The sequence below is a fragment of the Sceloporus undulatus genome, chromosome 3 (assembly GCF_019175285.1).
Source record: "Sceloporus undulatus isolate JIND9_A2432 ecotype Alabama chromosome 3, SceUnd_v1.1, whole genome shotgun sequence".
Classification (NCBI taxonomy): Eukaryota; Metazoa; Chordata; class Lepidosauria; order Squamata; family Phrynosomatidae; genus Sceloporus; species Sceloporus undulatus.
This window is the reverse complement of record NC_056524.1, coordinates 234,856,390-234,879,120: the sequence shown is the minus strand read 5'-3', so window position 1 is coordinate 234,879,120 and position 22,731 is coordinate 234,856,390. Positions and strand designations below refer to the sequence as shown.

Here is a 22,731-nt window from a genome sequence, read left to right as displayed (position 1 = left end):
AACTCACAAATCACAAGGTTGTGAGTTCAATTTCAGTCAGGGGCTCAGGGTCGACTCAGCCTTGCATCCTTTCGTAGGTCGCTAAAATGAGTATCCAGGTTGTTGGGAGAAATTAGTTTACAGTTGTAAACTGCTTAGAGACTGCTTAGTGTTGTATGAAGCAATAAATAAATGAAGCTGAAATTGCTGTTCACGTGCATCTGAGGAAGTAGACTTAAGTCTATGAAAGCTCATGCTGCCAATCTCTTTCTTTAGTTAGTTTCAAAGGTGCTACAAGATCTCTCTACATACTGATTCTACAGACTAACATGATTATATCTTGAATGTTTACACATATTAGCTTTACAAAAGACCCACTCCTTTTGGATTGCTGCCAGAACTGATTTCTTGATCTGTATCTCCACACCAGCTGCATTTTTGGATTCTTCTTGGGGTTGTCACAATGACTGCTTGGATGTCAAATCTTGTCATTACATGACTGCTCACGAACTACAAGAATTATCCTGAAGGCTCATATTAGTAGTTTCATTTCAAATATTATACATTTAAAAGAAAATAATGCTGAACAGAGAGACTGCAGTAAATCCTATTGAAGAATTTTGGATTAGGTAAATCTATACTCCATCCCCCCCCCCCTAGGAATTATGACAGCAGGCACTAGGAACAGATTGAGGCTTAGTGAAAACATGTACAGTATATGGTATGTGCTTTAAAGATACCATATAGCCAGCAGAGGGAGTTAGTAAGGCACCAAGTGTGTAGCATTAAAATTCAACAGATGAGCAGTGAAAGTATTTAAGATGTAAGAGAAAAAACTGCATTGTTGTTCACATCAACTTGGTGGTACAATGCAGGACTGCATTGGGAGAAAACTATTTAACATGTTCATTTTGAGCAATCTGTTTGGCTAAATGCAAGCAAATCCAGTTCCCATCACACAGAAAAGTTGTGATTATATGGACATAACAACATGGACATGTGAAGCTGCCTTTCACTGAGTCAGGTTGGGTTGCTGGTCCACCTCTCCCATAATTGTCCATCTAGCAACTGGTTTTCAGGTTCTTAGGGAGAGGTCTTTCCCAGTCCTTCAGCGGAATATTTTGGATCTTCTGCAGGTAAAGTAGATATGTGATCACTAAGCTAACCTTGCCCAATCTGGTGTTTTCCAGATGTGTTATGCTACAAGTTCTCATCATCAGAAGCAGCATGGTTAAAGGCCATGATGGCTGGGGGGTTCTGGCAGTTGTAGTCTAAAAATGTAACTTATCTAAAGTCAGTTTCATCTCACAAATACTTTTCATTTCACAGATGAGTTTCATTTCTTCTGTGGTTCCTCATTCCAGCTACAATGCTTTGACTCCACAATCAAGAAAAAGGGAGGAATGATTACACCATCATTGACAATTTCTTTATTCTGGTGAGCAGAAGGACACCTGGGTCTATTGAACACCTAGCTTTCCTCTGTGGCTCCTCTCACTGGATCAGAGTCAGTGTTGATATGGAGGTCATGGAGGTGTCCAACTCCTCTTCTGACTTCCCATTTGACAAAGCAGCCTGGGTCAGCCTTTTCACTCTACATACATATGTGTACCTGTCAGAGCTAGGTCTACTGCTAGTCATGAATTATATTTACATAGATTTAAATACCAATAAAATCTTTGCATAGAACGATGAAATGCAGGAGCCACAAATATGGTACCTCCACCCCAATAACAAAAATGTGAGGATGGCACTAAAACTAAAAAGGCCAAATTAGTTAACCTTTTCAGGTGATAGAAGGTAAGTGGATGGGAGCTTCACAGTGGTGCTGGAAGAAAGAACTGAGTGCCATGTGGACCACGTTGTACTTTCTACTGGTGTAGATGCAGGGAAGGAAACCTTGCCATTGCAAGGACTGAAGTACTCAACTGCCTCTCTATCAGCTTCTATACATAGGTGGGTTTTCTTTTCTTTTCTTTCTTTCTTTCTTTTTTTTTGTCCTTCATTATCTTAGCAAAATGCTGCAGGCTGTCCCTGCCTGCCTACATTTCAGGGCAAGCTGACAAAGGAATGCAGAGACATACACATGTACAACCTTCTGTGCACAGGGTTGGGTTTGCCCATAAGAAAAGAAGCCTATGCACCACTTAGATCATCCTCTGCTTCCATGTAAACTGGAGCGTGTCCAGAGGAGGGTGACCAAAAATGGTGAAGGGTCTGGAAATCATGTTTTATGAGGAAAGACTTAGGGAGCTGGGTATGTTTAGCCTGGAGAAAAGGCGGTGAAGAGGTGTCATGATAGCCCTGTATAAGTACTTGAAGGGGTGTCATATTAGGTTTTATTAGCTTTAATATTTCTTTATTAATTTCATTTATAAAATATTTCATATCTCAATAAACAATCACACAAACATTAAACTACAGATCTTAGGCGGGTTACAGACCGCCGCTTTGCAGTGGTCTGCTGCCGCCGCCATTTGCTCCTTGCGGGAGCCGCAGCAGCCACACCGCACAGTTCCCGCACGGACTGAAAAAGAAGCTCCAAAATGGAGCTTCTTTAAGCGGCGCCTCTATGACGTCGTGAGGCGCCAGGGGCGGACTCGCGACGTCAGACACCACGACACGTGCGGACGCACAGCGTCCGATACATAAATATGGCGGCGGCCGTGTGGAACGGCCGCCGCCATATTGTACATACAGAATACGTACTAGGGTTAGGGGTGTGTGGAAGCACCGCCCCTTCCTAACCCTAGTACATATTCATTACGTACTAAATGGCGGTGTGTAACCCGCCTTACATTCTCTTCACATACTCTTCATCCTTTCCTCTTGTTCTTCTTTATTACTCTTTAATCTTCCTAGTCTCCTCTCTTTTTTACACTCCATCCCACTTCAACTCCTCCTTCGAAGGGGTGTCACATTGAAGATGGAGCAAGCTTGTTTTCTGCTGCTCCAGAGAAAGGGACCTGGAGCTAAAGGAAAAGAGATTCCACCTCAACATTAGGAGGGAACTTCTTGACAGTGAGAGGAAACAAGAAAGACTCTCTGAGACAAACCACACAACTTTCTTTTGTGTGCAAGTCTCTTTCACTAACATTTTCTACATTAAATGTTATATGCAACATTTATATTTTAAGCTACACTCATGGAGGCTACAGCTTTAGTACTGAGGTATCAATGCAAAGAAAAAAGCTTTGCTGGCCTGTTTGCCATGTTAAAAAATCCATGTCATAAAATGAATACAGTAAAATCCCTCTGCTTGACCAACTTGATTAATAAAATACTTTCCCTGTGTGCTACATCTTGAAATAATATCTTCCTGAACCGTGACGTCTTCATTCTCCATATGTTCTCCATTCTTTCTACCTCATTCTCCATACTGTTCCCCTATAAGCATTCTGCTATCCACCTCATTCCTATACAACTGTTCCCCTATGGACCTCCTTAACTGAATAGTTTCCCTACTCTTGTTCCCCTCTCTCTCACATTCCCCATCCAATCCCCCTACAGCTCTTTCCCTCTCTAGCTCATTCTCCCAAGGGAATCATGCCAAACGAAGTCTGGTGCGACTTGTTTCTCAGCAGCCCAGGTTGACTGGGGATGCGAGTGTTTGCTGTGGTGGTTGTGGTTGTGTGTGGCTTCAAGATTGTTGGACAGTGGAACAGTGGAGGGGAGATGGACCATTTGGATGATGGTGGTGGAGAGAAACCAAGGAGGGGAGGTCTTTGTTGAAGACCTGGATGCCCCTCTATCAGAGGGGTGTGCTTTGATGGGGAGTTCCTGCATGGAAGGGGTTGGACTGGATGACCTTTGGCTTTGTTGAAGACCTGGATGCCCCTCTATCAGAGGGGTGTGCTTTGATGGGGAGTTCCTGCATGGAAGGGGTTGGACTGGATGACCTTTGGGGGATCTCTTGCAACTCTAGTGACGTCACTGCTGAGGAGGGCGGGGCTGGCCTGGCGAAGCGTCGGGGCCATCCGCCGGCAGGGGGCGCTCCGGCAGAGCTCTGGGCTGAAAGCCATGCCAGCCACTCCCTCCTGCTCGGCTGCCTCGCCAGAGCCTCCTCCGAGCCTCCTCCGCTGAGGAGCCTGGTCTCCATCCTCTCTTCCTGGACCATGGGCGCCCCCAGGTCCCCCTCCAGGCCTCTCCTCCTGGGGCTGCTGCTGCTGCTGCTCTCCCCAATGGGCTCCTGCCTGGCCCCGGATCCCTGCCTCAGGCAGCCCTGCCAGAACAACGGCACCTGCTCCCCGGCCCTGGCCCAGCTGCCCTCCATCCCTCACCGCCTCCCGCTGCTCTTCCTCCAGCCCCAGCCGGCCTACACCTGCGCCTGCCCCCCGGGGGTCTCCGGCTCCCAGTGCCAGGTAAGGCAGACCCCCTCTCCCTCCCCTCCCCTCTCCTCCTCTGCTGCCCCTTTTCCCACCCCCTCCTTGGTTTCTCTCCTCCTCCATCATCATCATCATCACCATCCTCCTCCTCCTCCTGGTCCCTCTCTCCAGAGTCCCTCTCCATCCTCCTCCTCCTCCTCCTTTGCCAGCTCTTTCCCTTCTCTGTTCCCCCAGAGTCGCCTGCCTTCCCTGCCGATCCCCTTTATTTGACCGCTGGCGCTCCGCTCCTCTTTCTCTCTTTTCCATCGCCTGTTATACAAGGGCCCTCCTCCTCCTCCTCCTCCTCCTCCTCTCCTCCTGCACTTCTTCCCCGATCTGCCTGATTCCCCATACAGTCTTCCCCAAAACAGATCCCCTAACACTCTCCTTACAGCTGTCCCCTTCTCTGCCTCATCCCCATGACAGTTTCCCTGCAAGTGTTCCCCTGTTTCTCTCATTCCCAGCTGCCCTACAAGTGTTCCCCTCGCTACCTCTTTCCCTATATATCTATTTATCTCATTCCCCATAGAGTTCCCCTACAAATGATCCCCTCTCTGCCTCCTTCCCTAACAGTCTCCTTACAATTGTTCCCCTCCCTCCCTCATTTGCCACAGTTTCCCTGCAAGTGTTCCCCTATTTATCTCATTCCCCATACAGTTCCCCTACAAATGTTGCCTTCTCTACCTCATTCTCCATACAGTTCCGCTATAAGCATCCCCCTATCTACCTCATTCCCATCTACCTCATTCCCCTAACAGTTCTAAATATATCATGTATTTTGTGCATTTTGGTGGGCTGCATAAAGGTATCACCATTGTGTGGATTTGAGATGCTATTGTCTGTTGTTGTTGTGTGGCTTCAAGTCGTTTCTGATTTATGAAGACCGTAAGGCGAACCTATCATTGGGTTTTCTTGGCCACTTTCTTCAGAGGGGGCCATCCTCTGAGGCTGAGAGAATGTGACTTGCCCAAGGTCACCCAGTGGGTTTTCATGGCTGAGCTGGGAACCAAACCCTGGTTTCCAGAGTCGTAGTCCAAGATTCAAAACACTACACTACGCTGGATTTTTTGTATTGGCCCCATATCTGTGCGCCTCAGTTTTCTCAGTCCCCACCTGGTTGCATTATTTTTTTTTGGGGGGGGGGGCAGCCTTTTTTTTTGCAGGTGTCCAAAGAGATGTCTATGGGGATCTTTCAGTTCCTCTCATTATCCCAAAAGGGAAGGAGGCTTATAAAGGCAGGTGCTGATATGCCCAGGATGAAGGGCATCTTGGGCACATTCAGTTGGCACCCATGTTTTCTGCCTCTCCTTGGCTTCCTAGGGATGTGACACTTCTCTATCAAGATGCTTCCTAAAGCTAAACTGGGCTTCTCTTCTAAGGACTGTGGGTTTGGTGTCCTTTGGGACTGTTGGAATGACAGATCCGTCAGAGCTTTTCAAGGATACTGCAAACTGCTGCTTGATTCGAAATAGAGATGTCAGTCTGTTCTGCTCAAGGTTAAATCTGAATGCTTTGGACTCCCATACTCTGCTACCTCTGCTTTTCCACCTTCTCCTCCCTTTTTTTTCTTAGAGAAACATTCAGTACTTTGATTAATAGGGTTTTCTAATGATGAAATGTCCTGGTGGCTTTTGCCACTGTCAGTGACATCAGGTTTTACAGTTAGACCTTACAGGGTTGTGGCTGGAGCACATGTAATGGAACTGCAACGATGGACAAAATAGACTTCCAGCAGCTGTTTCCCGCTCCCCTTTAAAGCCTCCCTTTTATTTGTGTAGAATATCATTAATGCTGAAAAATGCTTTTCATAATGCTTTGTTAAGAGTTCCTTTTTGGTTTTGGAATACCGAGTTGTCCACCTGGGCTGGAAAAAAAGAGATCAGTTTCTATGAGGGCTTTAAAATGGTGCACCGACATCCTTTTCTGCGAGAAGGAAAATGCTTATGTTTCATCAGATAAGACTGTCTGAATACTCCTATATGGTATTTATTTGGAAGTAAAGGTTCAGATAGATACCATTTCAAGATGTAGCACACAGGGAAACTATACTTTTAAAAAAATATTATTTGCAAGTAAATGTGTAAGGACCTGCTTTGGATTGGGCCTATCATGTCTTCCTGGAGAGATTTAAATCTCCTTCTGTCTTTAAAGCCATGAGAAAGAAAGGGGAACAAGACTCCATGCAAAGTCTCAGGGCAGTTAATCAAGCAGAGGGATTTTACTGTGTTCGTTTTATGACATGCTTTTAACATAGCAAACAGGCCAGCAAAGCTTTTTTCTTTGCACTGATACCTCAGTACTAAAGCTGTAGCCTCCACAAGTGTAGCTTAAAATATAAATGTTGCATATAAAATTTAATGTAGAAAATGTTAATGAAAGAGACTTGCACACAAAAGAAAGTTGTGTGTGCCTTGTCTCAGAGTGCCTTGCTTGCTTCCTTTCAGCAATGCAAGCCAATTGTTAGATCAAAGAGATTTAAATGAACAAAACGGAATAATTTTTAACTAGCATAACAGGCTTGCTAATAAGAAATCGGCTGTTCACAAGCTTTCTTGTATGCTAAGAAGAATTTTGTATAGATCTTAGCAGTTTATATATGGTAGTATCTTATCAAAGATAAATTATTCTTTTAAAGACCATCAAAGCGTAACTCTCATTTACAAAGGAAGAGCTGCTATCTTATTCTAAAAATGTAAATGTGTGTGTGTGTGAAGTTAATAAAATTCTAAAATGCCTATGGATGGTTCTTCTGAAATTTCAATAAAAATTTTGCTTTTTTGTTACATGGATGTTTGACCAGCCAGCGCAAGTAATATTCAGCATAAGGGATCTGCTTTATTGCATGAACAAATGTCAATACTTGGGTGGCAGCACTGATAAAGCAATTAATGTTTATTCTCTTGTCTCAACTTTATCTCACCGGTTTATTTGTAAAAATACACACTCCAAAATTGATAATAGTTACTGGACACTTCAGCCATTTACCTCCACCTATCCATCTTTGAATAATATTAATCAAAATATCCTGGTGGTCATCATTCCTCTCAAATTTATTTAGCCTTCAGCTCTAAACAGATGGAATGGAATCCACTTTCAATCATTCTTAGAGAAAACTCAATGACATCAGTGCTAGTAATGAAGTGAGTCATGATGAACTTAATCCCACTGAATCAAAATTGATCCAGACCATTGCATCAATGGTGGGAATCATGTGGCCATCTAGATGCTGTTGGACTGCAAGTCCCAGCAGCCCTAAACACAATGATTAATGGTGTGGAATTCTGGGAGTTAGAGTCCAACAACATCTAGAGGATTGCAGGAGTCCCACCTGCATTATATGGAATGCACTCACAGAAGTGAATATGAAGCAACCAGGAATAACCACATTTACGTTCTTTTCATTTTATTTCAGGAGCTAAGCTTGTGTCCCATTAAAGTCAGTGCCTCCAACCAACTTATTTGCAGCAACTAACTTCACACAATACCTGGTAGCCATGTGTATTCTAGTTTACATTCAAAGGTGCATTTAGTCTGTTCAGCATGGCTTGGGTAAACATCATAATGCAAGTGGGAAAGGCATCCAGATATCTACCCACAAACACCCAGAGCTTGGAAAAAATACTTTTTGAGTCTTCTGTACCTAGAATCTCCCAGCCTTGGACCTGTAGTCCAAGAAAATAACTTTTCCAACCTCTGCATGTGCAGTATGTATGTGAGTCTTGCACATGGGTATATCTTTGTTTAGCACTGACTTTTTAAAGCTAATCTTTCTTTTAAGAAGAGTTCTTTAAATTTCTTTTAACCTAAGTCTGTCAAGAGAGTGTCCAATGTATTTGATTTTAAATTAGAGATGTTGTGTTTGTTTAGGATGAGTTTTGGCTTAATCAGTACATTGTAAATCGATATACTGAGGCAGAATACTTTCCCTTTGAACAGGGAAACTGAGGCTCTGGGACCTAATCCAGCTCTCCTGGGATACCAATTTGGCCTTCTGTAGATGCTCAAGTGGCCACATCCTCTTACCCCTCTATAGCATATTTGGGTGGTTTCCCAGTTGTTATATGGGATTTTTCATCCCCCCCATGTAAAAGTTTGGAATAACTCTCCAAAGGCATAGTTTTTAAAAAGATTTTACAGATCTTACAATTGGGCATTAACAACAAACAACATGTCCAAGATACCGTATAATGAAATGTACAAAGTTTGTGATCCACAACAATCCAGCACAAATCTCTGGCCACCACAGTGTCAACAGGTGTGATGGAATAACTCTCAAAAATCAATATGTAGGAGGAAGGAGAGAAAATATTGGTATTTCCATATGCCTTACCTGCACTTGGAGCATGGGTCAAGAACTTCTCTGAAATAAACTTTAGCCTTTGTGCTGAAAAAGGTTCCTAACCTTCACTTGTAAGGTTGCTTATTGAACAGTAATGATAAAAGTTTCATTTAGAAAAAGATGAGGACCAATCACTTTCCAATACATGACACTTCTAAGACAGACAGATATTTAAATACACACCATTTTGTAAAAAACAAAAACAAAAAAACCTGTACAGTATAATAATATAAGAGAACTATCCATCTGATTCCAGTTTACTTACATTTTGAATGTAGCAGTGTCTAGAAATGTGGTTGTTTAAATAAATCCATTTGCGGCAGGTTTATTGATTTAACCACAACTGGAAACAGTTCAGATTTCTTTAGTACAGGTTGAGTATCCCTTTCCAGAATTCTGGAATCTGAAATATTCCACAATTGTCCACATGGGTGGTTGAGGTAGTGATACTTTTGCTTTCTGATGGTTCAGTGTACACAAACTTTGTTTCATTCACAAAATTATTTAAAATATTGTGTATAATATTTGCTTCAGGCTAATATTATGTTTAGACTTGGGTCATATCTCCAAGATAGCTCATTATGTACATGCAAATATTCCAACATCCTAAAAAAAATCCCAAATACTGCTGGCTCCAAGCATTTCATATAAGGGAGACACCATCTGTAATTGTATTACCTGTAACAATTTGATAAACTTTGTGGACACTATTATTGGCAGGAAGAACAAGAATGCTAATAGTACATGTGTTCAAAATATTTGTTATGTACTTCTCTTCTATCATTGTGGCTAGTCTTTTGTCTGAAGGTCTTTCTGTTTGTCTTTCTAGCTACAGGTTGAACCTGTTACTGGCTGCTACTGGTTGGGGATATAATCTATAGTGTACTGTTAATTGTGTATCAACACAACAAGTATCATTGTCTTTTGAAAAACAAAACACATGTGACAGTGACACCCACATGAGCAACCAAAGCTACCACTTGCTGCACCATCATAACTGAAAGTTCTGATGCTAATGCTTGTTGTTGTTGTTATTGTTGTTGTTAACTGTCCTTGAGTTGATCTCATCCCATGGCGGCTTTGAGGATGAGGTCTCATAGACTCCCTATCCTCCACTGTCCTGCTTAGTTCCTGTAAATGCATACCTGTGACCTTCTTAATAGGGTCCATCCATCTAGCATGCGGTCTTCCTCTCTTTCTACTTTAATCCACCTTTCATAGCATTATTGTTTTTTCCAATGAGATTATCCTTCTATGATGTGTCCGAAGCGCAACAGCCTAAGTTTTGTCATCTTGGCTTACGGGGAGATTTCTGACTTGATCTGCTCTAGGACCCACTTGTTTGTCTTTTTGAATGTCAAAGGAATCCTCAGCTCTCTTTTCCAGCACCACATCTCCAATGAATTGATTTTCTTCCTATCCGCTTTCTTCACTGTCCATTTCTCATAACCATACATGGTAATGGGAAATACAGTTGGCCCTTCTTATACACAGATTTTTTATACACGGATTCAAGCATACACAGTTTGAAAATGTTCAAAAAAAGTATAAATTTCAAATATCAAAGCTTGATTTTCCATTTTTTGTAAGGGACACCATTTTGCTATGTCATTATTTTTAATGGGACTTGAGCATACACAGATTTTGTTATATGCGGGGAATCTTGGAACCAAACCCCAGCGTATAACAAGGGTCCACTGTACAATGGCCCGTATGATTCTAACTTTCGTGCTCGGTTGTACAGTCGGCCCTTCTTATACGCGGATTTGAGCATCCGCGGATGGCAAATTGAGAAATTGTCCCCAATGGTGGCACGCGTGCACACGCGCCACCATTTGGGACAACTTCCTTCTCCTCCCTCCCCTCCCTCGCTTCCCTCCTCTCCTCCCTGCCTCCCTCCCTTTCCTTCCCCTTACTTACCATTAAAGTCTTGGCACAGCTGCTTGGCCTCCGCCGCCGCCGCCACAGGGCGAGCCGGGTGGCAATGGCAGCGGCGGATGCCAAGTCTTGGCTTCCTCGATGCTGCCGTGAAAGGGCGTGATGGCGGCACAGAGGCGGTGAAGAGGAGGCGCGGAGGGCAGCAGTGCCAGAGGCCTTCAAGGCCTCTGACACCATCACCCGGCCTCCTCGCTGCCGCTGCTGCCACAGAAGGGTCGGGTGTCGGTGCTGGGGCCCTCTTGGCTTCCAGCACCGGTATCCGGCCCTTCCGTGGTGGCGGGGGCATGGAGGAGGCCGGATGCCGGAGCTGGAGGCCTTGAAGGCCTCTGGCACAGTAGCTCTGCCTCCTCGCCACCGCCATGGGACAGGCCCGGTGGTGGTGCTGTTGGGGGCCAAGAGGCCTCCAGCACCGCCATCGCGCCCTTTCACGGCAGTGGCGAGGAAGCCAAGACTTGGCCTCTGCCGCCACCGCTGCCACCTGCTTGCCCCACAGCGGCGGCGGCGGAGGCCAAGCCGCTGCGCAGAGACTTTAAAGGTAAGTAAGGGGAAGGAAAGGGAGGGAGGCAGGGAGGGAAGGGAGGAGGGAAGCAAGGGAGGGGAGGCGGGAGGCAGGAACTTTTGTCCCAATGGCGGCGCGTGTGCACGCGTGCCGCCATTGGGGCAAATGGGACTTGAGCCTACGTGGATTTTGGCCTACGCAGGGGGGGGGGTCCAGAACGGATTCCCTGCGTATACCAAGGGCCCACTGTATATCTTTGTATTTTATGATCTTTTCTAGTTCTTTCATAACCCTCCCAATTCTTAATCTTTTTCTGATTACCTGGCTGCAGTCTCCATTCTGATAAATGTTTGATCCCAAGTGTGAGAACTCTTTTACTATTTCTATTTATTCATTATCTAGGTTGAATTTGTGTAGATTCTCTGTGGTCATTATTATGGTTTTCTTTATGTTCAACAACAAGTCTGTCTTTGCTCTTTCTTCCTTGATCTTCCTTAGTAGTTGTTCCAGGTTTTCTGCTAGTGTTATGGTATCATCTTAGTTGATATTCCTTCCTCCTATTTTTAGTTCTCCTTCCTCTGTGTCCAAGCCTGCTTTTCTTACAATATGTTCTGCATATAAGTTGAACAAGTAGGGTGATAAGATGCAGCCTTGCTTGACCCCTTTGCCAGTTGGGAACCATTCTGTTTTTCTGTGTTCTGTTCTGACACGTAGCCTCTTGTCCTCAGTACAGGGCTATCAGATGTGTTGGCACTCCCATGTTTTTCTTACAATATGTAAGATATGTTTCCTTACAATATGATCTAAGCCAGGGGTAGGCAACCTTTTTGAGCCGGGGGCCGGGTTGTTGTCCCTCAGACAACTGGGGGGCTGAAGCCAAAAAATAAATAATTAAATAATTTAAAAAAAAAATTAAATAAATAAATAAACCGGGACAAATGTAGGACAACATTTTCAAATGGTGGACACTTTTTTTAAAAAAAGTGGAGGACACACAAAAAAAATTGCTGATTTTTTAAAAAATGTTAATATAAATGCATGTTTCTGAGGAGTCTATAGACAATTGCCCCCCTTGCCCCTGCGTGCGAGAGGCCAAAGGCCCTGGCGGCAATCGGCGGCAGGACCGGGCTGGGGCCGGTCCCAAGGCCTCGCGCGGCCACATCCGGCCCGCGGGCCGCAGGTTGCCTACCCCTGATCTAAGCAGTCAAAAGTTTTGCTGTAGTCTATAAAGCACAACCTGATCTTCTTTTGGAATTCCCTTGTGACCCCATTAGTCATCCTACGTTTGCAGTGCGGCTCCTAGTGTCTCTTCCTTTCCTGGATTGGCTGGCCCTTGTGACCTCTTCCAACTTACTATTCCTCAACAACAAATGATTTTAAAAATAACTGTAGTACTGTTTGTAAAGGGATCTTTCAGCATCTTTGAGACTAACTGAAAGGTAGAAGCTGGTAGCATAAGCTTTCATAAACTTGAGATACATTAGGTGCAGTGGAAAGCCCAGGGACAGATCTAAATAGCAGTCTGTGAGACTGTCCATAGGAATGCAAAATTTTTGGGTATGGAGATGAGGTGACAAGTTCAAGTTTAACAATAGTAACTGAGGAACAAGGCAAGGATATTGTCTAAAGCCAAGCTTAGTAGATAACAATATGAAAGATTATTGGGATATAGTGTGGGAGCCAAAAAAGAAGATGTGATAGCCAAGAGAGTGCTGTTGTGATGGACAGTCTTATTTTAAACAAAGAATATATGTGGTTGAAGATGCTTGAGTAGCAGGAACAAAAAATGGTCCTAAATTGCATGAAAAAGCAGTATATTGATTTGCATGTACAACTTGTTAAGGCATCTTTTCAGATGACTATGCTTATGCTACATATGCAGGAGGTATGTTTCCTATGCAGTATTTTCCTCGGCATGAACATTCCTGCTACTGGCTTTCTTTTCAACTTGGAATGTATTGCTTCCCTATTAAGCATGATTTGGAAAAGTTACTTTTTTGACTACAATTCCTAGAGTTTTCAGACAGTCAGAACAGTAACTTTTCATAGTTTTGCTACTAAACACAATTATTGGCTTGTTTTCCTATCCCTAATACAGACTACTTACTGATTCAAATGGTCTGCTTCACACTTGCAGAATGGCCATAGCTTAGTGACAGAGCACATGTTTTGCATGCAGAAAATCCCAGGACCAATCCCTGCTTTAGCCAATTAAAGGATTTGAGGAAAGGAGTGCCAGTGTTGTATACTACTTTGAGGGCTTGACAGGGGCTTGGGGGTCACAGGTTCTAGTCCCATATGAGCTATAAAACGTTGAGTGACCATGGTACACTCTCCTTCCTCAGCTTGAAGTGATCTGGAATGCACAATTCACTCAGATCCTACTCAGTTTAGGTTCAAGAGATAAAATGGGGGGGGGGGGGGAACAGAGCCACTGAGATCACAAATTTTTAACTATATTGGTGAAAAATTGATGAGAAAAGATGTAATAATAAAAAAATATAAACAAAGAAACTGTTTTCATTTTTCTTCAACCCAATTCTGACACAGCCTCAAATGCTGGTTGTTTCCAGGCTTACACTGCTCCGATATTGTTCTCTAGCTCCATATGGGCCTTTTTAGGTTCTCAGAAAATTTTCCAGCTTTTCTCTTTTTGAGAGGGGATGACAAGGTTTTCTAGAAGGATCAGTAACACAATTCCAGGTTTGGGAAATAGTTTCCCCTTCCTCCAACCACCTTGAGACTGGAAGAAGATACCTGTTCTCAGTGAGAGCTTCCTTATCATTGCAGGGACTGCAATCTCTATTATTATTTAATGCAAAAAATAAAATTAAGTTGAGCAGTTATGGAATGGTTAAAGATGAGCAAGCATACGATTATGATACTTAAAAATTCTCAATGCATGGTTAGATGCCAATTTACTAAACTCTTCATCAGTCTTCTATACAAGCAACCTATTGCAGATCCTCACCTATCTCACAGAGTTGTTTTGAGAACTAAATTGGAGGACAGGAGTCATGCTCATGGGAGGAAAGTTGAGATATAAATGTAACCATCATAACTGTGATAATGAATAAATTATTGGTCTATGAACACCTTCTCCTGGAATCTCAGAGTGACTACCAGTCACGGAAGCCTGTACTGGGCTAGACCAGTAAACAACACATGTCAGTTTTATGTGTTCATCTCCCATTAGAAGCTGTTATGCGTTAAACATTAATGCATGTCTTCTTTTACCTTATAAAATGTGAGACTGCTATTCTTTTATTTATTGATTTCTTGCCTCAGTTTATATACTGGTTTCCTGCTAAGGCATTCAGGACACTTCACTATTTCAGGCAAAAACAAACCAAAGTGTCAGAAGACAAAATAATAAAAGAATATACTTGTCCCAGGACATTTGCTACAGGAGCCTCACAAGACAATAGCAGCACAAATTCTCTAGCTTGGACTATATCTTTTATTAGTGTTCCCCCTGCTTGCTCCTTATGTGTACTACAGAAATGTCTGCTTTTCAGCCCAAGCTGAACTGTTTCTATATCAGTCTTGCTTTCATTTGATAGAACAAGGTTAGGGGAACCTGCAGCCCATGCCTTGATGTTGTCCAGCCTGCAGAGTTCTTCAAGACTGCCAGCCCCTTGTTGGCTTCACTGGGTGAGCAGTAGGGCAGTTTGAAACCGTGCAGGCAAGTGACAGCAAAGATAGCTCAAGCTTTACAGCAAGGATAGGGCTTGCATGCCTCTCCAAATATTGTTGAATTGCAAGTTGCAGTGTTCCTCACTATTGGCTGTGTTGGCTAGGATTGCTGGGAGTTGCAGTTCTCACCCTTGCTTTAGAGAGAGAAAGAGAGAAGGAGTGGGTGTGATGTATACCTGGTAGAATTTTGAAGGTGTCATCTAGTTAGATTGGTACTTTCAAAGATGTTCCCGAAACCACTGACCTGCAGGAAAATTGGTTGGACCCTCCAGTTGATTATCTTTGTTGCTGCATGCCTTCAAGATATTTCCAACTTATGGCAACCCTAAGGTGAACCTATCACAGGGTTTTCTTGGTAAGACTTGTTCAGAGGGGGTTTGCCATTGCCTTCCTCTGAAGTCAAGAGAGTGTGACTTGCAGGTCACCTAGGCTTCCATGGTCAAGCGTGGAATTTTTTTTTGTTTTGCCCGGGAGGGGATTGTCCTATATGTATCTTCTGAGAAGTAATTCTCATTGCATACAATGAGAATTGCTGCCAAGTAAATGAGTATAGGATTGTACCCTCATGTGTAATTCTGATGGTTTATCACCATCTGATAACTCTTTTTTAATTTATTAAATTAAGATTCAAAATTAAGGTTCAGAAACCATTCTGTAAATTATTGAAACTTTCCAGTTTATTCCTAGTAGCTATTTCATCTCTTATGCATTGGAGTAGGCAGTCTAATTAGTTGACATTTTAAATGTTTAGTTAATGAATGCTCAGTGCTCTCCTTTTTGTGGTCTGACATTGACATATAGGTGCAATATGGAACTTACCTCCTGGACTAACATAAATAATTACTGTAGTTCCTTCTGCATTAGTCCCTTATGCATTCATTACTTACCTTTAGTCTCCAGTTGTAGCATCATAGAGTTGAAATTGACTGCCAGGATGATCTAGTTCAACCTCATCAGCACAAATGAATACATCCACCCTTATGTTTACATGGACTTCGAATCCGCACCCCTTGCCCATTTGCAGGTGGCAAAAAGAGGGGGGCAAAATGGGTGCACGCCACCATTCAAGCCAATGGGGCTTGAATACCAGTTATTTTCCATTTTTGTGGGGCGGGGATCCAAAATGAATCCCCCATGAAAACGGAAGGGCTACTGTACAGCTAAAGCATCCCTGACGGTAGCCATCCAGCTTTTATTAACAATCTCCAACAAATGAGAGTCCACCACCATCTAGTATAGTCTGGTCCACGGTTGAAAATCTCTTAGATATTTAGCTAAAATCTCCTTTCTAGTTGTTGTTATGAACTACTGTAATTCTCTATACTTGGGGCTGTCTTTAAAAAGTATTTGGAAACTGCTAACTGGGACAGGTTACAGAGACCACACAAGGCCCATGTTGAAACAGCTCCTTTGGCTGCCAGTTTTTCCCTGGACAAAATCCGAAGACTATAAAGCCCTATATGGTTCAAGACCAGGCTGTTTGGCAGACCGTATCTCCCTATATGAGTCAGGCTGGGCCCTGAGATCCTCTGAAGATAGGGTTGCCATAAGTCTGGACCTCCAAACCGGGACAAATGTAGGACAAATGTAGGGCAATATTTTCAAATGTAGGACACATTTTATAACAATGGAGGACATGCGAAAAAATTATGATTTTTAAAAAAATGTTAATATAAATGCATGTTTCTTAGGCATGATCAAAATGGACGACATTTTTGCATTATTCCTAGACAGATGGCAGAAATGTACTTCCCTTTCTGGCCACCCCCCCCTCCCACATTCCAAAACACACACGAAGCACATTTGGGCATTTGCAAACTGACTCACACAGCTAGCTCTTTGCATGCTAATAATAATAATAATAATAATGGAAGGTCCCTTTGCAAACTGACTCACACAGCTAGGTCTTTGCATAACAACAACAACATTAATAATAATGATGATAATCATGTTAGGTCCCTTTGCAAACTGACTCACACAGCTAGGTCTTTGCATAACAACAACAACAACAACAACAACAATAATAGGTCCCTTTGCAAACTGACTCACACAGCTAGCTCTTTGCATGCTAATAATAATAATATTGATAATCATGGAAGGTCCCTTTGCAAACTGATTCACACTCACACAGCTAGGCCTTTGGATGATGATGGTGATGATGATGATGATTATAAACGTGGAAGGTCCCTTTGCAAACTGATTCACACTCACACAGCTAGCCAAAAACGTCCCCCCCCCCCCGGCCCAGAGGCCTACTTTTGGTCCTCTCCTCTCCCTTTGGCTGCTGCTGCTGCTGCTGTCGCTTTTGTTGCTGCTGCGGCTGCCGCTTTTGTTGCTACTGTGGCTGCTGCGGCGGGGACTGCCCGGTGCCCTCCTCCGCCCGCCGCCTCAGTCCTTCGCCGCTCGCCGGCCCAGGAAGTAAACAGAAGAGAGCTCCTCCGCTTTAACCTGGGCGGCCAATGGGGGCAGAGAGCTGGAACAACCCTGCCCCCTGCCAGCAGTCATAGACTCCTGAAGCAGGGGGCGGGCTGTTCCGCTATTGGCCAGCCTGCCAGCCAATAGTAGGTGCTCCTCCAGCGCGCCTGGGAAAATTAAATACTGTGAGTGTGGGAGCGCTGGAGCACCTACTGAACCGCGGTGGCAGCGGCGGCCAGAGGAGCAGCCACAGGCAGGCCACCACACAGCGACAGCTGCACTGGTGGTGGCGGCGGTGGCGGCCACAAGAGTGGCCAAAGGCGCTGCCATAGCGGCGCAATAAAAAAGCCCAGGGGCAGGGGCAAACCCGGGGGCGGGGAAGCCGTACCGTGACCGTGCAGACGGTCCAAAAGCGGGAAATTCCCACCCCCCGCCGGGTTATAGCAACCCTATCTGGAGAGGTCTTCTCTCAGTCCCACTCCCATCACAAGCATGGTTGATGGGAACATGAGAGAGGGCCTTCTTGGTGGCTGCCCTTCGGCTTTGGAATTCCCTTCCCAGAGAAGCCAGAAATTAATTTAATTCTATCTTAATGCATCCCTTTTGTATGTTTTTAATTGTACTGTGCTTTTCAATTATACGCCACTCTGAGTCCCAGTTATGGGGAAAAAAAGGATACTACTACTACTACTGCTACTACTACTACTAGTTATGTGCTTTCTAGTCATTTCCATCTTGTGGCAACCCTAAGGTGAACCTATCATAAGGTTTTCTTGGCGAGATTCTAGTAGGATGAACCTGTGTTTTTACCTTCTTTTATTCTGTATCCCCCTTTTACCTGTGCTGGTCTATGACTGTAATAAAGATGAACTGAACTGGACTAGTAGGATGAATTTTTTTTGGTTTGGACAGAACAAAATGAAAAGATAAAACCTAACTCACTGTTTCAAACAGAAAGAATTAAGATATGAATATAATCTATATTCTTGTGTTGGTAAATACTGGATTGAAGTTGTTTCATTGCAGAGCTATGTACTTTGAATATAAATATAATTATGTAGGGTTTTCTAAAACCAACTCTTCAGCCTTTTGTCTGGAGGTCATTGAACAACGTAAAAACATTTACTGGCCACTGGTGAAGCCTGTGAGTCGAAACACATCTGGCTACCGTTTGTATGAAGAATCTGATGAGACCTTGGGCCATGTATTTTCCGTTGACAAATGATTTATGTCTCATCAACCTTCTCCCATATTCCTATTTTTAGTCTGGACTATGTAGTTTTAATTTGAATAATTGATTATTTTATTGTATTTTACACACACACACACATTTTATGTTCATACCCTAACTGTTTCCATTTGCTTATCTTCTTGGTTTGGATCTTGTCTTCAGGAAAAGCAACAAGCAATTGTCTGTCTTTCTTTTTTGGCAATGAACTGTGGCAACTATACATGAGTTGACGCAGATCAGAAATGTATTTTTTAAAATTAGTTTTTGCTGGTGAATTGTGGGCCAGATAGTACTACAGTTAGGGGGAATTGGTTGACAAACCAAACCTAGAGAGTACTCCTTCTTGAACTATGATGCCCAGAAATGGACACATTTCCAGGTGAGGTCTGACCGAAGCAGAATAATATGACACTACTACCACACTTGATCTGGACACCATATTCCTATTGATGTAGCCCAGAATTGCATTGGCTTTTTGGGCTGCTGCACTACACTGTGGACTTGTTTAGCTTGTGGAATATTGACTACTAGATCTTTTTTCACATATACCTCTTTCGAACCAGGTCTCACATGTCCTATATTTGTGTATTTAATTTTTTCTGCCTAGATGTAGTATAGTACTTTACATGTATTCCTGTTGAAATTCATTTTGTTAGTTTTGCTTAGCTCTCCAATCTGTCAAGGTCATTTTGAATTCTGGACAGCAAGCATTATAAAAAGAACTTAAAAGACTTGAGTACGTTTGTTGGAGAATAAAAGACTGAGAAGTTATATGACTACTATCTTTAAATATCCCAAAGATGTTATGTAGAAGATGGTGTGGGCATGTTTTCTGCGGCTCCAAATATTATGACATTTTGTATATTTGTATGTGATTTTATACTGTTCGTAGATGATTTTAATTGTTTTGAATTTATTGAAATTTGAAAATATTTTTTATCTTTGAGTCGACTTGGGTCCCTCCAGGGTGAAAGGGAGCATACAAACAAACAAACAAACAAATAATACCAGTAGATTCAAATGATAAGAAAACAAATTCCATCTAAATGTTAGGAGGAATGTCTTGACTATAAGAGCTGTTTGACAATGGAACGGACTGTCTCAGAGGATGGTGGACTTTTCATCTCTGGAGGTCTTTAAACTGGGGTTACACGGTGCCTACTTAAATTGGGATTAAAGATTGTTAGGCCACAAATAGGCCACTAATTCCTTCTGTGTCTAGAGGGTAGTTTGTGCTTGACCACAGACAGATCTAACTAGTTCAACAAGCTCCATCCTCAGGATACAAAGTGTCTGCTCAAATCTTGCAGTCACTGACATACTTTGAATTTGAGGGGCTACTAGCTTCTTCTCCTTTTAATTGCCTGTTCAAGGAGAGTTTAATACAGATCAGCTAATTCATAAAGGGATTATTTTCCAGGCCATTAACTTTTTGTTGAACTTGGACTGAACATACAGACCATGAGCAGAAGTGGCTCACATCACCATGATCCCTTTTAGATACTTATCAGTGAGCCAGTATGTTAGCATCTGAGTTTGTGGCTAAGTGACTACTTCATCATCTCTACATCTAGTCAGTGACTGACAAAAAATGGTCAGCATGATCATGGATAGGAAATAGACCCATTAAATGTGGGTATAAAATGTGATCTGAAATTTAAGATGTCCAACGTTGTGTTGTGATTTTGTTAGGAAGGATCTGATTAGGAAAATTTCTTAATTTAGCTTAAATTGCAGAGAGTGGGGTCCTAACAACACCCCTCGCAAGGCCATGTCCCTTAGTGTATACCAGAGAGCTAAATGATCCCTTAAGAGATGACATGGAGACAGACTGCTCCAATTAAGTCTAAATATTTATGAAATGGGAAACACACACACAGCAAAGGATACACGCGTACACACACACACAATTCTAAATGAAAGTAATTTCCGAAGGGAAATTTGGGCAAGAGTTGCGAGAGGCAAAACTACGGGAAATACTTCTGAAGGCTACTCCAGGAACCCAATGTAGATGTAGATAATGGAAAAGACACGTCTGCCGGAACATGGGGGGAAATAGCCAAGGGAACTAAAATCAGAGTCCGGTCTGACATGAAGCCAGGCTGTATTCTGACTATAGCACACTTGGGTGAATGGATCTAAGGGTTATATAGGTAAATTCTAGCCTCTCGCAATGAGCTTAATGGCTTGGCTGAAGCCAAGACAAAGGATGCAAAGACCTGGACTTTTGTTAAGCCAAGGTGAAAAATAGCCTAGCCGATGCACTTGGGTCTTGACAGAATGGGGGAGGACAAACAGATGAATGGATGGGTCATTGATTTAATCAATGACCCATCAAGTATGAGGCTGAGAATAAAACAGCCAACATTGTGTTGGTTTTTGGAGGTGATGGCTTTCCTATTTAGCAACTCTCAAACTTCCTGTGGCAAATTTCCAGTTTATTATCTCTAGGGATCTTGCCTCCTCCTTTGCAAGCTGCCTACCTGACCTCCTTGCTTTGGAGAAATGGCAGTGCCCCGGGAGGTCAGCTTGGGGTCAAAGTAAATTCCACACACACTCCAAAATTTAATAAATCTATATGCTTTAACAGTCTCAGTGTTGGACTACAACTCTGGACACCAGAGTACTATTTCCCTCTTGGTCATGGAAATCCACTGGGTGACTTTGAGTGAGTCACACACTCTGAGCCCCAGAAAATGTCATGATAGGTTTGCTTTAGGGTCACCTGAAAATACACAACAACATCTTTGAGGAAGACAAAAGAGAAAGACGAACAATAAAAGAAGAAGACTGTGCTCTCCAAAGACTGCATGTGAGAGTGTTACATAGATTTTTAGTTAACCATAAAGCACAGTGCTGTCTCATCTATTATTTGAATTGGGACACAATGTTTTAAATGTGATTTAGACATTATAAATAAATACTGTGGTTCATATATTCATTAAGGGTTACTTAGTATGTGAAATGATTGTGATAGTATATCCTTAAGGTCTGTATACAAAGCTAAGTAAACTGGCTTTATGGCAAGTAAAGTTCTTTTTTAAAAAAATACCTGAAATGCTGTAAACCTTATAGGAAGGGCTGTTTATTTTTAAGGTACTCCAAGAAGCTATTGCATTCATTTGAAAAGACTCTTTTGTATAATTTGCAGGTCATTACCCATGCAAATTGCTTCAAGAAATACTTCAGCAATATGGTTTACTCCTTCTGTTGATAGTTGCTGAAGAAATGTGACAGTAGAAGTAAACTAGAATGGGAGGTGGCGGGCTCATCACCTAGACTGGCAGGTTTTTATCACTGTACTTACTGCTCTTTTCCAAGATTCAAACGATGTTTTACTAATTACTTCAGCAATATGGTTTACTCCTTGATATTTAGGGAATCTATTCCTCTTTCACCAACTTTTAAAAAAATATTTACTCAAACAGTGGCTTAAAACAACAATAACAGTTAAAACAGCACTTTCCAGCACATTTGTGTGAATCTCGGTGGACAGCAACACTGAATGCAGGTGTCTGGAATCTATTCAGCTAGTGTTTCCTCCATTAAAATGCCCCCTTCCAATTTTTATTTTTATTTTGTAATATCTCCATAGTATTATTATAATAGTGCTAAGCTACAATGATAATATTATTGTGCTGGGATGAGATAAAATCCTTTGCCCTCTCCACATACAGACCAACTCATATGATAAAAATCAAGGATTGTAACCTAGAATCTTAAATTAAGATCTGGAGTACCTCAGCTAACAAGTTTTGTGCTATCTCTACTTTGTCAGGATTTTTCACCATTTCATTTCCTCCACCTCTGAGTTGTGCATTTTAGCTTGCATATGTTTAAGCACCCTATACATGTGAGCCTCCATTTGGAATTCATTTTGAATGTTTGCTAAGTCAATGTAGTTCTCCCCATAAGAACTATAGTCCAGTCTTCAGAAGAAACAGTGGAAGGAGAGGAATAGGGGATGGATGATAGACTACATCCATAAAAGTCCCAATTTGGTTTGGGTGCTACAAGACTCTCTAGATGTTTGGAGTGTTCCAAAGCTGAACATCCATTTCTGGGAAACAATCCCTGGTGTATATGGAGAAGGTTCATGCAAGGATGCTCTTTGTGTATGTGTATATTTTTGTGTGTTTGTGTGCTTGTTCAGCACAGTAATAAGAGCATTAGAATTTAGCAACATAATGACAAAGCTTTAGAGAGAGAATATTAAATGATTTAAAAATTAAAAGGCATTTTTTCAGGGCATAAGGAGGACACCAATATC

The 22,731-nt window shown here is 42.5% G+C and overlaps 1 protein-coding gene across 1 annotated transcript in view; it reads left to right on the top strand.

Moving 5' to 3' along the window:
* The first annotated feature begins 3,975 nt into the window (after nt 1-3,975).
* Nucleotides 3,976-22,731, top strand: part of DNER (delta/notch like EGF repeat containing) — a 187,189-nt gene continuing 168,433 nt past the window's right edge. Inside the window, exon 1 of the mRNA XM_042460451.1 lies at nt 3,976-4,340. Coding sequence (XP_042316385.1) covers nt 4,095-4,340 — 246 coding nt within the window. The 5' untranslated portion in view covers nt 3,976-4,094. The remainder of the gene's footprint in view (nt 4,341-22,731) is intronic.